Genomic DNA, 15,444 nt, shown 5'->3' on the forward strand with positions numbered 1-15,444 from the left:
TTATGTCAAAAGGAATTCTCACTATGTCAGGAAGAACCATCCAGGGGATGGTCCATTTTGTCCCCTGAACTTCATGACAGGACTCCAAACTTTCTTCAGAGAGCAGGGCAGTCTAGGACACTTCCACCCAGAGTCACTTCCTGCCTCCTTCCCCCGGGGTGGAGTTTTCTGAGGGTTTAGCCAGCCTTCCTACCTCCTGCCTCATTTTCTCTTTCTGGTGTTTCCTCTCACTGAATCTCCAGATGGGCTTCTACTTCTAGAGAACCAAGAAAGCAATCTCTACTCCTCCTCCTGAGGTCTGGGAGGGTTCCCAGGTTGAGTCAGGAGGGAGCATGTAGGAAGAGTCAAGTAGCCTCAGGGGATCAGGAGGACCTGTGCAGGGTAGGCGGGGCGGGCAGTGGGAGGGGCCCCGCTGCTTGTGTAAGGGAGCATAGCCCTCCTAGCTCTCTCACAGTCAAATATCCTCATGGAGAAGCATTTAGTGCAATACTCAAACAATTTTAAATACTTAAAAAAATTTTTTTTCTCTTTTTTTTTCTTTACAGAGAAAACAGAGGAAATTTTGATTTCAGTCATTGGGGTCGTTGTTGCTGACTCTGCCTCAACTGCACATTCCTATGGCTCTTATTACAATCCTATTTTGCCATGGATTCTACAACCAATCAGTCTTCACAATCAGGGCTTTAAATTCCTAGATGAGCAGACTAACCCTTCAGTAGTACACAAGATGTACTACAGATTGTTGGAAAATTTTTCAACTCTAAGAGCCTACCAGTGAAAGATTTCTATTTTCAATTTTCGATTATACAATGATGGTTAAAAAACCTATCTTAATTGTGTGTTCAATAATAGAAAACCTAGTGCAATTTGTAATCATGAATATTCCAGTCAATAAAATGCTAAATACTATTATCTCTATTAAAATACCCTTTCTTTTTTTGTGGTTGGATTGGATTCAGTCCAGGTCAGTTGCTCAGTCGTGTCCGACTCTTGGTGACCCCATGGACTGCAGCACACCAGGCCTCTCTGTCCATCACCAATTGCCGGAATCCACCCCAAACTCATGTCCATTGAGTCGGTGATGCCATCCAACCATCTCATCCTCTGTTGTCCCCTTCTCCTCCTGCCCTCAATCTTTCCCAGCATCAGGGTCTTTTCCAATGAGTCAGCTCTTCGCATCAGGTGGCCAAAGTATTGGACTTTCAGCTTCAACATTAGTCCTTCCAATGAACACCCAGGACTGATCTCCTTTAGGATGGATTGGTTGGAACTCCTTGCAGTCCAAAGGACTCTCAAGAGTCTTCTCCAGCACCACAGTTCAAAAGCATCAATTCTTTGGCTCTCAGTTTTCTTTGTAGTCCAACTCTCACATCCATACATGACCACTGGAAAAACCATAGCCTTGACTAGATAGATGGACCTTTGTGGACAAAGTAATGTCTCTGCTTTTGAATATGCTATCTAGGTTGGTCATAACTTTCCTTCCAAGGAGTAAGCATCTTTTAATTTCATGGCTGCAATCACCATCTGCAGTGATTTTGGAGCCCAAGAAAATAAAGTCAGCTACTGTTTCCCCATCTATTTGCCATGAAGTGATGGGACTAGATGCCATGATCTTAGTTTTCTGAATGTTGAGCTTTAAGCCAACTTTCTCACTCTCCTCTTTCACTTTCATCAAGAGGCTCTTTAGTTCTTCTTCACTTTCTGCCATAAGGGTGGTGTTATCTGCGTATCTGAGGTTATTGATATTTCTCCCAGTAGTCTTGATTCCAGCTTGTGCTTCATCCAGACACACAAAGACTTCTGGTAACTATAATTATAGAAATAGTCTCAAAGGTCAATAAATAATCTATTACTTGAAAGTTTATTAAAAAGTACAGACAACTGCACTTCTCTCTATTGTAAAGCTTCAAAAGCTCTAGAAGAAGAATCTGAGAACTTGAATTCTCACAAATACTCCATGTCAATCTTCTGATCAAAAATGTTAGCCAAGACAGACTTAAATTCTAAGACATAGGACATACCTGTAACTTAATGAATTGCAGAGACTATTCAAAATATTGCATGATTTCTGAAGTTTGGGAGAAAAAAAATTATGTTATTTTCTCTCTCATGAAGCATCAAGAGACAGTTCAGTGATCCTGGCAGGCCAGCCAACTCTGCTTTTACCGATCTAGGATATTCATTTGTAGTCCAAGTCTGATGCTCCTCTATTTCTCTTTACCTCTGAGGCAACAAGAAACTGAATGAAATTTGATTGGTCAAAAACTTATTTAAAGTTTGGTTTTAATGGCAGAAATGCAGACTGCTAGAAAGCAAGTTTCAAGTTGCTACATATGTGATATCAGATCTGCTCTTCCTTTCAGTAAATATTTTCACCTCTAAGAGATAATCTACATGGGAGTTACTTTCACTTACTTTCCTTAGTATTAATTCTTAATGAAAGTATCCATTAAAATGTACAAATATGGAGCCACATTATAAAAATGAATTCAACTACTTTCATGGTTTTTTTTATTATAGAATACATATATAAAAACATTATTCAGTGAATGCTGCTAAATTCATATATGTATTCTTTTATTTGGACATGGGGTATCTCCATACAGTTGTCCAGCGAAGTGCAGCTACCGCTCCTGACCTTGGAGGTGGGGTGTCTCTTCAGGGCTGCTCTAGTGAAGCACAGGCACTGCTCCCGACCTTGGACATGGGGTATCTCCTCTCAGCCGGTTGCTGCTCCAGCGCCACATGGCCACTACTCCAAGGTCAGAAAAACCCTGGTAAGACGGTAGGCACTGGAGCAGCTGTGAGGAGATACCCCACGTCCAAGGGCAAAGGAGAAGCCCCAGCAAAACAGTAGGAGCAGCAAATTCACGTTGAGAATCAAACCCTGTTCCTGCCAGAGATGCTCAGAGGGCTCAAACAAACCTTGTGCGCATCAGGACCCAGGGACCCCACAAAGACTGAGATGGAACTGTGTCTGAGTGTTTCCTGTGGAGGTACAGATCAGCAGTGGTCTGCCACAGGGATAGGGGCTCTGGTGTGGGTATGATAGAAGTCCTCTTGCAGGATGTCACCATTAACCCCACTATAGAACTGCCAGAACTTACGTAGGACTGAAAAACATACTCTTGGAGGGCACAACAGAACCTTGTGCACCAGGACCCAGGAAAAGGAACAATGACCCCAAAGGAGACTTGACTGTGGGTATCCAGGAGTCTCCTGTGAAGCAGTGGGTCAGTGCTGGCCTGCTGCAGGGTTGGGGGCATGGACTGTAGCAGTACGTGCCTGGGATCTTTTGAGGGAAGTTCCTATTATTTTCATTACCTCCACCACAGTGTGGCCCCTCGTAAATAGCAGGGAGGGAACACAGCTTCACCTATCAACAGAAAATTGGATTCAAGATTTACTGAGCACAGCCCTGCCCATCAGAACAAGACCCAGTATCCCCCTTAGTCAGTCTATCACATCAGGGGGCTTTCATAAGCCTCTTATCCTTCTCCATCAGAGGGAAGACAGACTGAAAAACACAATCACAGAAAACCAACCAATCTGATCACATGGACCACAGCCTTGTCTAACTCAATGAAACTATGACCCATGCCGTGTAGGGCCACCCAAGAAGGATGGTTCATGGTGGAGAGTTCTGACAAAATGTGGTCCACTGGAGAAGGGAATGGCAAACCACTTCAGTATTCTTGCCTTGAGAAGCCCTGAACACTATGAAAAGGCAAGAAGATGGGACACTGAAGGATGAACTCCCCAGGTTGGTAGGTGACCAATATACTACTGGAGATCAGTGGAGAAAAAAACTACAGAAAGAATGAAGAGATGGAGCCAAAGCAAAACAATACCCAGTTGTGGATGTGACTTGTGATAGAAGCAAGGTCCGATGCTGTAAAAAGCAATATTGCATAGGAACCTGGAATGTCAGGTCCATGAATCAAGGCAAATTGGAAGTGATCAAACAGGAGATGGTAAGAGTGAACGTCGACATTTTAGGAAACAGTGAACTAAAATGGACTGGAATGGGTGAATTTAACTCAAATGACTATTATATCTACTACTGTGGGCAAGATTCCCTGAGAAGGAATGGAGTAGCCATCATAGTCAACAAGAGAGTCTGAAATGCAGAACTTGGATGCAATCTCGAAAATGACAGAATGATCTCTGTTCATTTCCAAGGCAAACCATTCAGTATCACAGTAATCCAAGTCTACATCCCGACCAGTAATGCTGAAGAGCTGAAGTTGAACGGTTCTATGAAGATCTACAAGAACTTTTAGAAATAACAGCCAAAAAAGATGTCTATTATAGGGGACTGGATTGCAAGAGTAGGAAGTCAAGAAACACCTGGAGTAATAGGCAAATTTGGTCTTGGAGTACAGAATGAAACAGGGCAAAGGCTAATAGATTTCTGCCAAGATAACGCACTGATCATAGCAAACATCCTCTTCCAACAACACAAGAGAAGATTCTACACATGGACATCACCAGATGGTCAACACCACAATCAGACTGATTATATTCTTTGCAGCCAAAGATGGACAAGCTCTATACAATCAGCAAAAACAAGACCAGGAGCTGACTGTGGCTCAGATAATAAACCCCTTATTGCCAAATTCAGACTTAAATTGAAGAAAGTAGGGAAAAGCATTAGATCATTCAAATATGACCTAAATCAAATCCCTAACAATTATACAGTGGAAGTTAGAAATAGATTTAAGGGACTAGATCTGATAGACAGAGTGCCTGATGAACTATGGAATGAGGTTCATGACATTGTGCAGGAGACAGGGATCAAGACCATCCCCATGGAAAAGAAATGCAAAAAAGCAAAATGGCTATCCGAGGAGGCCTTACAAATAGCTTTGAAAAGAAAAGAAATGAAAAGCAAAGGAGTAAAGGAAAGATATACCCATTTGAATGCAGAGTTCCAAGGAATACAAGGAGAGATAAGAAAGCCTTCCTCAGTGATAAATGCAAAGAAATAGAGGAAAACAATAGAGTGGGAAAGACCAGAGATATCTTGAAGAAAATTAGAGATACCAAGGGAACATTTTATGCAAAGATGGGCTCAATAAAGGACAGAAATGGTCTGGACCTAACAGAAGCAGAAGATATTAAGAAGAGGTGGCAAGAATACACAGTAGAACTGTACAAGACAGATCTTCAAGACCCATATGATCATGAAGGTGTGATCACTCAGCAAGAGCCAGACATCCTGCAATGTGAAGTCAAGTGGGCCTTAGAAAGCATCACTACAATCAAAGCTAGTGGAGGTGATGGAATTCCAGTTGAGCTATTTCAAATCCTCAAAGATGATGCTGTGAAAGTGTTGCACTCAATATGCCAGAAAACTTGGAAAATTCAGCAGTGGCCACAGGACTGGGAAAGGTCAGTTTTCATTCCAATCCCAAAGAAAGGCAATGCCAAAGAATGCTCAAACTACCACACAATTGCAGTCATCTCACACACTAGCAAAGTAATGCTCAAAATTCTCCAAGCCAGGCTTCAGCAATACGTGAACCGTGAACTTCCTGATGTTCAAGCTGGTTTTAGAAGAGGCAGAGGAACCAGAGAGAAAATTGCCAACATCTGTTGGATCATCAAAAAAGCAAGAGAGTTCCTGAAAAACATCTACTTCTGCTTTACTGACTATGCCAAAGCCTTTGACTGTGTGGACCACAACAAACTCTGGAAAATTCTGAAAGAGATGGGAATACCAGACCACCTGACCGGCCTCTTGAGAAATCTGTATGCAGATCAGGAAGCAACAGTTAGAACTGGACATGAAACAACAGACTGGTTCCAAATAGGAAAAGGAGTACGTCCAGGCTGTATATTGTCACTCTGCTTATTTAACTTATATGCAGAGTACATCATGAGAAACACTGGGCTGGAGGAAGCACAAGCTGGAATCAAGATTTCTGGGAGAAATGCCAATAACTTCAGATATGCAGATGACACCACCCTTACGGCAAAAGAGCCTCTTGATGAAAGTGAAAGAGGAGAGTGAAAAAGTTGGCTTAAAACTCAACATTCAGAAAACTAAGATCATGGCATCTGGTCCCATCACTTCATGGGAAATAGATGGGGAAACAGTGGAAACAGTGGCAGACTTTATTTTCTTGGGCTCCAAAATCACTGAAGATGGTGACTGCAGTCATGAAATTAAATACGCTTACTCTTTGGAAGGAAAGTTATGACCAACCTAGACAGCATATTCAAAAGTAGAGACATTACTTTGCCAACAAAGGTCCATCTAGTCAAAGCTATAGTTTTTCTAGTAGTCATGTATGGATGTGAGAGTTGGACTATACGAAAGCTGAGCACCGAAGAATTGATGCTTTTGAACTGTGGTGTTGGAGAAGACTCTTGAGAGTCCCTTGGACTGCAAGGCGATCCAACCAGTCCATTCTGAAGGAGATCAGCCCTGGGATTTCTTTGGAAGGAATGATGCTAAAGCTGAAAGTCCAGTACTTTGGCCGCCTCATGAGAAGAGTTGACTCATTGGAAAAGACTCTGATTCTGGGAGGGATTGGGGGCAGGAGAAGAAGGGGATGACTGAAGATGAGATGGCTGGATGGCATCACGGATTCGATGGACGTGAGTCTGAGTGAACTCTGGGAGATGGTGATGAACAGGGGAGCCTGGCGTGCTGCGATTCATGGGGTCACAAAGAGTCAGACACGACTGAGCGACTGAACTGAACTGAACTGAACAATCATTTTGCTGTACACCTGAGACTGACTGACACAACATTGTAAATCAACAATATTTCAATAAACATTTTTTTAAAAAGCATCATTCTCTAACCTCCAAACACATGTCCATGAAGAACTGCCCAATTCCAATCCAACTCTTTTGTCTACTGGTCTTAACTGTTATCAAATCCCTTTGGGCTCTGAGATATGAATCTCATTAGAAGAATCCAATCACTTTTGAACATTTAGTATATATGCCCTTGAATAATTCAGTTTTTAAATGTATGTGGTCTAAAAAAAAAAAAAAAACCTGTATTATACAGTTACCTGGAGGAGGGTCCAGTATTAGGTGGAGCTAGTGTTTTAAATTAAAACACTAGTGTTTAAATTAAATCCATGTAGCTCATCTCTAGTATGGCCTAGAATGGTGAGTTTCTTTGCTCCCTATTTACAGTAATACTGACTTGGGAAAGATGGAAACTGCTCTATGTTCCTATTCTCTCTCTGTTAAAATATCTATCTTCTCAACTCAAGTGTTTTCTTTCTCACCACCATCCCTGCCACAATTTGAAGAAAATATACATCTTTTTTTTGTTATGAAGTTAATATTAAAAAATCCTCAAGTCTAACATTTCCTTTTCTGGTGAATTTCAAAATTTTATAGCCTGCTGTGAGTCAGATTGTCTCTCCTCCTCTTAATCTCTGTTGATAAATAAATTTAAGTGCATGGTATGTAAAGAGCTTCTCTATAACTTCCCCTTTAAGCTTCAGTTTACTTTTCCCTAAAATATCCTGCAGTATATGAATTGGTCCATCATAGGCATCTCTGATGGCATCTAAATAATTAAATCCAAGAGCTACTCTAAGCATAATAGTTACTTTACTATATGTGGGTCCTTCAATTAAGTTGGCCTAATAAATTAATAATCTTAAATGTTTCTTTCTAAACCATGTTTCTCTTCACTTTGAAAAGGCACAGTAACCGAATGACAAATATCTCCCAACTACACAACTTGAAGGGAAATAGTTTAAGTATTTTACATGTAACATTTAAGACGAACAAAGGCATGTGGATATATTACCCTCACATTTAAAATAAGCAAAGTTACACTGCTGCTGCTAAGTCACTTCAGTCGTGTCCAACTCTGTGCGACCCCATAAGTGGCAGCCCACCAGGCTCCGCCGTCCCTGGGATTCTCCAGGCAAGAACACTGGAGTGGGTTGCCATTGTCTTCTCCAGTGCATGAAAGTGAAAAGTGAAAATGAAGTTGCTCAGTCATGTCCAACTCTTAGCGACCCCATGGACTACAGCCTACCAGGCTCCTCTGTCCATGGGATTTTCCAGGCAAGAGTACTGGAGTGGGGTGCCATTGCCTAGAAAGTCTAAATACTGAGTCAAAGTTAATAAAGGATAGACTGAATTTGTACCCTGATCTTTGAACTGCCCAAGCCCTTTCCAATGACTCAGACTATGAGGTAGATTAGTTAATAAGGAAAAGATAACTCTGATCAAATCTCTCATTTACTTGAAATGCCTTCAGTGTCTTTCATTACCTATGCTGTGAAGATAAAATTATTGAACAAAAATTCAGGGCATCACTCCATGTGTTCTCAGCTTAACTTCCCAGCCTTCTTTCTCTTCTATCCCAGAAATTCACATCCTGTGCCCTGAGCCAGGCTTGCCCAAACCTGGCTGGTCCTGAGAGGTATCTGAGAACTTTAAAAATAGACCATTGCCCAGGCCTCGCCTACACACACTTGTTCCACATTCTTGGTCATGGACTCCTAAAAAGGTTTCTAGCTAACATCAAGTACTGGTTGTAAAATTGTATAATAGTTTTACATGATGTAACCATTAGGGGAAACTGGTCAAACTGGATTTCTCTTATTATTTCTTACAATTGTAAATCTACTATTATCTCAAAGTAAAAAAAATAAATAAAATAGAATAAAAAATATTTTTCAATTGAGTATAATTCAATCCTGGTATTGAAAGATGAGGGTCAAAGGTATATATGTAATTATAGTTCACAAAACTCTTCTTGCTTAAATCCTCTTGTTTCTTTCCAGCTCAATCACTTAGAAACCTTTCACATATCCTCTCTATCTTAAAATCTATTTTATATATATATATATATATATATATATATATATATATATATATATTTTTTAAACTGGGTCTCTTCCCCATAAATCTGGATTCATCAGATCAAGTTGTCCTCATACCTCCTGCTGAGGGAAGATCTGTTGAGGGGTGTTTGTGAAGCATCTCTCAAGAACTTACTTGACAGCCCCTGTGAAGGCAAAGAATATCTCTGTGTTTTATCTGTCCTGGGGCTTCTGTCTTTCCCCACTGAGCTCCTTTCTGTATCAAGAAGAACAACTTAGCTGGGGAGACTAAGGAGAGACTTGAAGAGAAAAGGTGAAGTAGATAGTTTCAAAAGCTGCTGGCCTCACGCTCCACAATCTGTCTGTGCCAGGTAGTTCAGGTGTGGAACCGCAGGCGTTAGCCCTGGTGTGCAGAACTGCTGGGAGGGCGGCCCCACGTGCGCATGTTTTCCGACCTGTAGCCAGGTTCCTTATGAGCTGACATACAGAGCTGGGAAGGAAGGTAAGCAGCCTCTTTTCCGTGCAAACAAGACCTTGTCCCACGCCTTTCTCAGGTATCTATGCAGCCTACAGGTTATGTCTTGAATCTGAGGGTTGGAAGAAGAAAAAAGGAAATGGTTCATCTAAATTAGTAATCTAGGGGACTGGAATGGTTCCTTTACCAAAGGAACTATTGATTGGACTATAGTGTGGACTATAGATTCTGTTTATCTATTTATAGGAAAAATCAGGATTTTTCTCTGTTCGTGAGTTATCAACCATTATAAAGTTTTCATCTACTGACTTGATAAAATGTCTTTCTTCTCATCATGGATCAAAGCTGTTTTCATCATTTTCTTTGCATTTCTTCTTTGCTCTGGTGAGTAAATTTTCCAGCTCTGAGTTAAACAGACCCTAGAAAATTCAGTAAACAACTGCTGTAAACCAACTCTATTGGGTCTGTAATCCTTAAACTGGTAAAGTGAAACTGCACATGTAACAGATGTCTTGTTTTAAACTGCAGCAATGGCTGCTTTTCTTCATTTCCCACATCAGATGAGTGAAGACAGAGTAGTGGGTTTGAATGAACAGTAGGTTTTATGTTTTGTTCATCTGTAACTCAAGAACTTTAAATTCTTCTTCCTTACAGGGGCTCAATTCCATTGTTGTTATATGCAAAGTGTGAGGAGAAATGATTTCTCCTAGATCTGGTATTTCTTGACAATCTGATTTGGTGTTTGCCAGCTGATTCCTCTTTTTCAAGGCCTTGTGTAAGAAGGGAACTCATTGTTGACCTTGTCACTGGGTTACCTTCCTTAAAGCTTATGGTGGCTAAATAAATTTCACAATTTATACAGTAAGGTTGAAGTGAAGTGAAGTTGGTCAGTCGTGTCCAACTCTTTGCGACCCCACGGACTGTAGCCTACCAGGCTTCTCAGTCCATGGGATTTTCCAGGCAAGAGTACTGGAGTGGGTTGCCATCTCCTTCTCCAGGGGATCTTCCTAACTCAGGGATTGAACCCGGTCTCCCACATTGGAGGCAGACGCTTTACCCACTGAGCCACCAGGTAGTACTGATTAATTTCTTCATAATTAAGTGACTTCTTTCTTTGTTTTCTTTGATGAGGATCTCAACTACAAAGATGAAAAGACAATGGTATCTCTAAAGCAAGGTGATGGGAATAGTTAAAAAAATAATACAGGAAATTCAATGGTTAGGACTCCATGATACCACTACACAGGGGGATAAGTTCAATCACTGGTTGGAGAACTAAAATTCTATATTCCTCAAGGCATGGCAAAAAAAGAAAAAGAAAAAGAGCATTACTTTTCACACTGTGAGATTAATCTGGGAACTAAAAAGTGTTTTTTGATTTTGTTCTATTTTGTGAACTTAGTGTTTTGCAGTCGTATTTGTATTGTTAGCATAGGCAATTTTCATTTCTGCTACTAAGATGTGTCACTTACTACCAGAGACTATGCCTGTTTTCATCCTGTATCATTTTTATCTCTTCTTTCCCAGAAGCTTTCCTCCGATATAAAATAAAAATGCATAAGGTAAGATAACACTTAACTCTTTAGGAAGTTAAAAATGATAATAACATTTTTAATGTTGTAAATTTTAACAACAAAATTGTGTGGTCGTTTTGTGAAGTATAATGGACATAAAAAATATTGACAATATTTTACATTTTAAATGGGTAGTGGTTCTATTGAGGTTTGTTCTTAAACTTATATACAGAATATATTTATCCCATTTAGATGTGGGGCATTTCATATTAGACTTGAAGAACGTTTTTTACTCTGTTATTTGATAAGTTCCATGTTTTTGTTTAATATTTTTCAGACAAACTGCATGTCATTCATACTTTCATCTTACGTTTGTACTGGAGAACATGAGCCAGTCTGTGCAACCAATGGTCAGACTTACCGTAATATATGTATTCTCTGCAGTGAAAAGATGTAAGCATATGACAGTAAATATTTTCTCTTCCAGAGTAATCAGGAAGTCATTTCAAAAGAATAGGAAAATTCATAGTGCCGATAACCTAAACACAGCATATGCACGAAATAACTGTCATAACCATACATAAAAGATGTCCTGTACACACTTGTACTTTTCCTTAAAGTTCTAATTTCTGAAAAGGAGTACTGCTTTAGAGCTCTCTACATAACCATGCAGAATGTTCTGAAAATCAGTTATTATCTACTAACAGCAGACTAATGTACGGTAATTCAGAAGCCCTGAGGCTGCACAGTAAATATTGGTATTGCCATGAGCAGATCTTCAGCTTCAGCAACTATTAACTGACACAGGACCCTATGGGTGTAGTCTGAAATCAATCACAATGCACTATTCCTCCTAGAAAGGGATTCTTCTGATGGTCCTCTAAACCCCCAAGACAACCTTTCAAACCTTTCTCAGACTGCAGGGTAGTAGTCTATGACACATCTACCAAACTTCGTCATCTCCTTCTCAAGGATCACAAACACATTCCCTAATCCTCCCCTTTCTCAGATACAGCAGATTCAAAGTATGAGCCAGAACCAGCATGCAGGAGTTTCTACCACAGCAGAAACTCAGGGCCAGGAATAAGCTGCAGCCCAGTTCCTTACAAAACAGGAGCACAGCCTCTCCATCCTGTCCCAAGTTCAGACTCCTCATTAGGAAGCACTTGATACACTTATCATGAAGTTTAAAATACTATCTTGCTAATTTGTTTTTCTTTCTCCTTCTTTTCTCTATAGGGTTCTTCGTGAAAATTTTTAAGTTGATCATTTTGGTGTTTGTTGAATTTTGATGAAGATATACACCTTTATAGTTCTAATGTGATCTAATTTTGCAGTCAATTCTACAATTAGAATTTGATTTCTTTCAACTGGGTCCTTAAATTCACAGATGATCAGATAAATCCTCTTATGGAACATGAGATGGAAAATAGAATTTCAAAGTTACTGCTAATTCCAAGATTTTTTTATTTCAGGACTTTGATTCTCCATGTTTGATTATTCAGTGACAGTTTGAAAAATATCTTAAATATGTTTGATGTCATAAAACCTAATACAACTTAAAATCTTAAATATTTCATTCAAAAAAGTTAATGATTTAGTCTTTTTAAAAATCTTTCTTTTTTATAATAAAGGGAATATTGCCCATTAGGATATAAAAATACATTCATTTAGTTGTATAATCTTTTTTTTACAGATGCTTCTAAAGTAGTTCAGTAAACATGGTATATCGATACATGTGTTCTTTAATTTTTATTCAATAAATTACATAAAAGCCTACTGAGAGCTTACAGTGAACGATGTCAGTTTGGATTCATGATCTCTGAAGAAGATTTAGCTTTGGGACCAGGGACCAAACTTGATCACTCACGAGTTTTTGTGTAGCAGAGTTTTACTAAAGTATCGGAAGGGTCAGAGAAACCGTCCAACATAGACATCAGAAGAGGGTCAGAGAAATGCCCTCAACTCACAAGTCTTATCAAGGCCTTATATACTTTTACCAGACCCACTCTCACAACAGACATCTTAAATTAACAAGATTAGAACTAACAATAGAAGGGTCTTACCAGACCCCTCCCACAATATAGTCTTAAAATAACAAGATTAGTCAGAAGGTTCTTGTTAAGGAGAAACATGACCTCTATCAAGATACATTATCATATTGACTAAGATAAAGCAATGTAGAAAACCAGGTTTGTTCTTTTCTCCTTGAGAGCCCCAGACCCCTTTCTCCTTGAGGGCCCTGAACTCCTTTCTCCTCCTTCGGGACACTGGACTTCTTATCAATCTGCCTAGAAAATGACTCTCTCATCCCTCCCTTTTCTTTTAGGAGAATTATGTTGCCAAGGGAAAGGGGCATCATTTTTATTCCATAACTATGTCCTTCTGTTGAAGGGCATCATCCCTGAATTGTTGAGGCAACATATTCTCCTAACCCTCATATAGAGTCTCTGATCCAGGGCCCCCAGTAGTTGGAGGAGGCTGTGGCACTTATAGGAGCCTAGACAACAATTTGTAACCTAAAAGCTTTCATATGGTTAGAGACAAACCCCATTATACAGTTATAGATACAAGGCAAAATAGTCATTAAACCAAATTAAAACATAATCAAAATTAAAAGTCACATTATGTCCATAGTTAAGGTACAATGCATGATATCAGCCCATCTTAGGATTTCTAGATGTCATCAGATCAAGAAGAGGTGTCACATATGATTGTTGTTGGTGAAGATATTCCCAGAATTGAAGAAAGTCCTTACCTTGAAGGGGAGAAACCCACCACGTCAAGCCTTCAATCGATGAGGAGTGCTCCGCAGAACCAGCAATTAGACCAATTGTGGAGGCTGGGTCAGGGGTCACCTCCCAGAGTTCTCATAATGTCTGTTGAAACGCTGAAAGCTGAGTCACATAGTTGGTTCTAAGGCTTCAGGATCTATAACAATATCTGTGTGCAAAAACACTCTGTCATAGAGACAGACCCTTCTTCCTAGGTGCAGTTCACCCTCACTAGCTTTGTTTGTAGGGGTGCTTCCTCAGGTCAACTTCCTAAGGCCCTGGAATCCTCACATTCCAGGATGTCTGGCTCTAGATGAGTGATCATTCTATCATGATTATCTGGGTCATGAAGATCTTTTTTGTATAGTTCTTCTGTGTATTCTTGTCACCTCTTAATATCTCTGCTTCTGTTAGGTCCATACCATTTCTGTCCTTCATTGAGCCCGTCTTTGCATGAAATATTCCCTTGGTATCTCTAATTTTCTTGAAGAGATCTCTAGTCTTTCCCATTCTATTTTTGCATTGATCACTGAGGAAGGCTTTCCTATATCTCCTTGCTATTCTTTGGAAGTCTGTATTCAAACGGGTATATCTTTCCTTTTCTCCCTTGACTTTCGTTTCTCTGCTTTTCACAGCTATTTGTAAGGCCTCCTCAGACAACCATTTTTTTTTTCCCCCTATTTCATTTTCCTGGGGATGGTCTTGATCCCTGCCTCCTGTACAATGTCATAAACCTCCATCCATAGTTCTCCAGGCACTCTGTTTATCAGATCTAGTCCCTTGAATCTATTTCTCATTTCCACTGTATAACTGTGAGGGATTTGAGTCAGGTCATAATTGAATGGCCTAGTGGTTTTCCCTACTTTCTTCAATTTAAGTCTGAATTTGGCAAAAAGGAGTTCATGATCTGAGCCACAGTCAGCTCCGGTCTTGTTTTTGCTGACTGTATAGAGCTTCTCTATCTACGGCTGCAAAGAATATAATCAATCTGATTTCAGTATTGACCATCTGGTGATGTCCATGTGTAGAGTATTCTCTTGTGTTGTTGGACGAGGGTGTTTGCTATGACCGGTGTGTTCTCTTGGCAAAACTCTATTAGCCTTTGCCCTGCTTCATTCTGTACTCCAAGGCCAAATTTACCTATTACTCTGGGTATTTCTTGACTTCCTACTTTTGCATTCCACCCCCCTGGACTTTTTTTTATCAACCTGACTAGTAATTGACTCTCCCACTACTATGTGTGAAATAGTAGAACAGACAATAAGGATAAGATGGTCAGTAAAACTGAGTATCAGTGTTCTCTAGGATTTTTCACTGTGCTGGCTAAAGTTATTATCTATTATCAAATGGGATTTTTCTTTGAGTGCTTTTATCTACAAAAGCTGCAGTAGGCCATTTCCCACCTGTTAGCTAACTTAGTTCTTAAAAAAATCTCATCAGACATTGGCTCCATACTTCAGCTACATAAAAGTGAGATGGGACTGTCACAATATTTAAAACATTCCATTTTTACAATGAAAAGGCAATTTTAATAGAGAATGTGCTATCATATTACTTTAAAAACAGATTTATGGATATATTTACTTACCAAAATTGTAAACATTTTTAGGAATAATACAATGATTTTTATAAATATACAGAAATATGCCACCTTCAGTGTGATCCTATTTAAATTATTTTCATCACCCCCTAAAAGTTCTTCAGGCTTGAATGCAGATAATCCTTCCCATTCACATCTCCAGGCAACCACTAACCTACATCCTCCCCATACTGTTTTGCCTTTTTTAGGATGTTTCACATAAATAAAATGAAGCATGATGCAGTTGTTTCTAATTTGCCTCTTCCACTAGGCATGATAACTTGTA

General features: G+C 39.7%; 1 protein-coding gene across 3 annotated transcripts; it reads left to right on the forward strand.

The window, feature by feature from the left end:
- The first annotated feature begins 8,995 nt into the window (after positions 1-8,995).
- Positions 8,996-12,602, forward strand: LOC121819736 (sperm-associated acrosin inhibitor-like). 3 transcript variants are annotated; one of them, XM_042251027.2, is made up of 5 exons: positions 8,996-9,370; positions 9,538-9,675; positions 10,822-10,853; positions 11,143-11,258; positions 12,045-12,602. In XM_042251027.2, exons 2-5 carry the CDS (start codon positions 9,609-9,611, stop codon positions 12,064-12,066), a joined length of 237 nt encoding a protein of 78 aa, XP_042106961.1. In that variant the 5' UTR covers positions 8,996-9,370; positions 9,538-9,608; the 3' UTR covers positions 12,067-12,602. The 3 variants fall into 3 exon arrangements, with proteins under 3 accessions (XP_042106961.1, XP_042106959.1, XP_042106960.1); XM_042251025.2 differs by having other exon boundaries at positions 9,004-9,370; positions 10,819-10,853; XM_042251026.2 differs by having other exon boundaries at positions 9,004-9,318; positions 10,819-10,853.
- Positions 12,603-15,444: the final 2,842 nt, after the last annotated feature.

This window comes from Ovis aries, chromosome 5, assembly GCF_016772045.2.
Source record: "Ovis aries strain OAR_USU_Benz2616 breed Rambouillet chromosome 5, ARS-UI_Ramb_v3.0, whole genome shotgun sequence".
Classification (NCBI taxonomy): domain Eukaryota; kingdom Metazoa; phylum Chordata; class Mammalia; order Artiodactyla; family Bovidae; genus Ovis; species Ovis aries.

What these genes read in the sequence shown, in the direction of transcription:
- LOC121819736 (XM_042251025.2), top strand. Translation starts at nt 9,609, where the DNA reads ATGTCTTTCTTCTCATCATGGATCAAAGCTGTTTTCATCATTTTCTTT. An exon ending in ATAAAATAAAAATGCATAAG is followed by an intron (nt 10,854 to 11,142) that starts GTAAGATAACAC and finishes AATATTTTTCAG; the next exon opens with ACAAACTGCATGTCATTCAT. An exon ending in ATTCTCTGCAGTGAAAAGAT is followed by an intron (nt 11,259 to 12,044) that starts GTAAGCATATGA and finishes TTTTCTCTATAG; the next exon opens with GGTTCTTCGTGAAAATTTTT.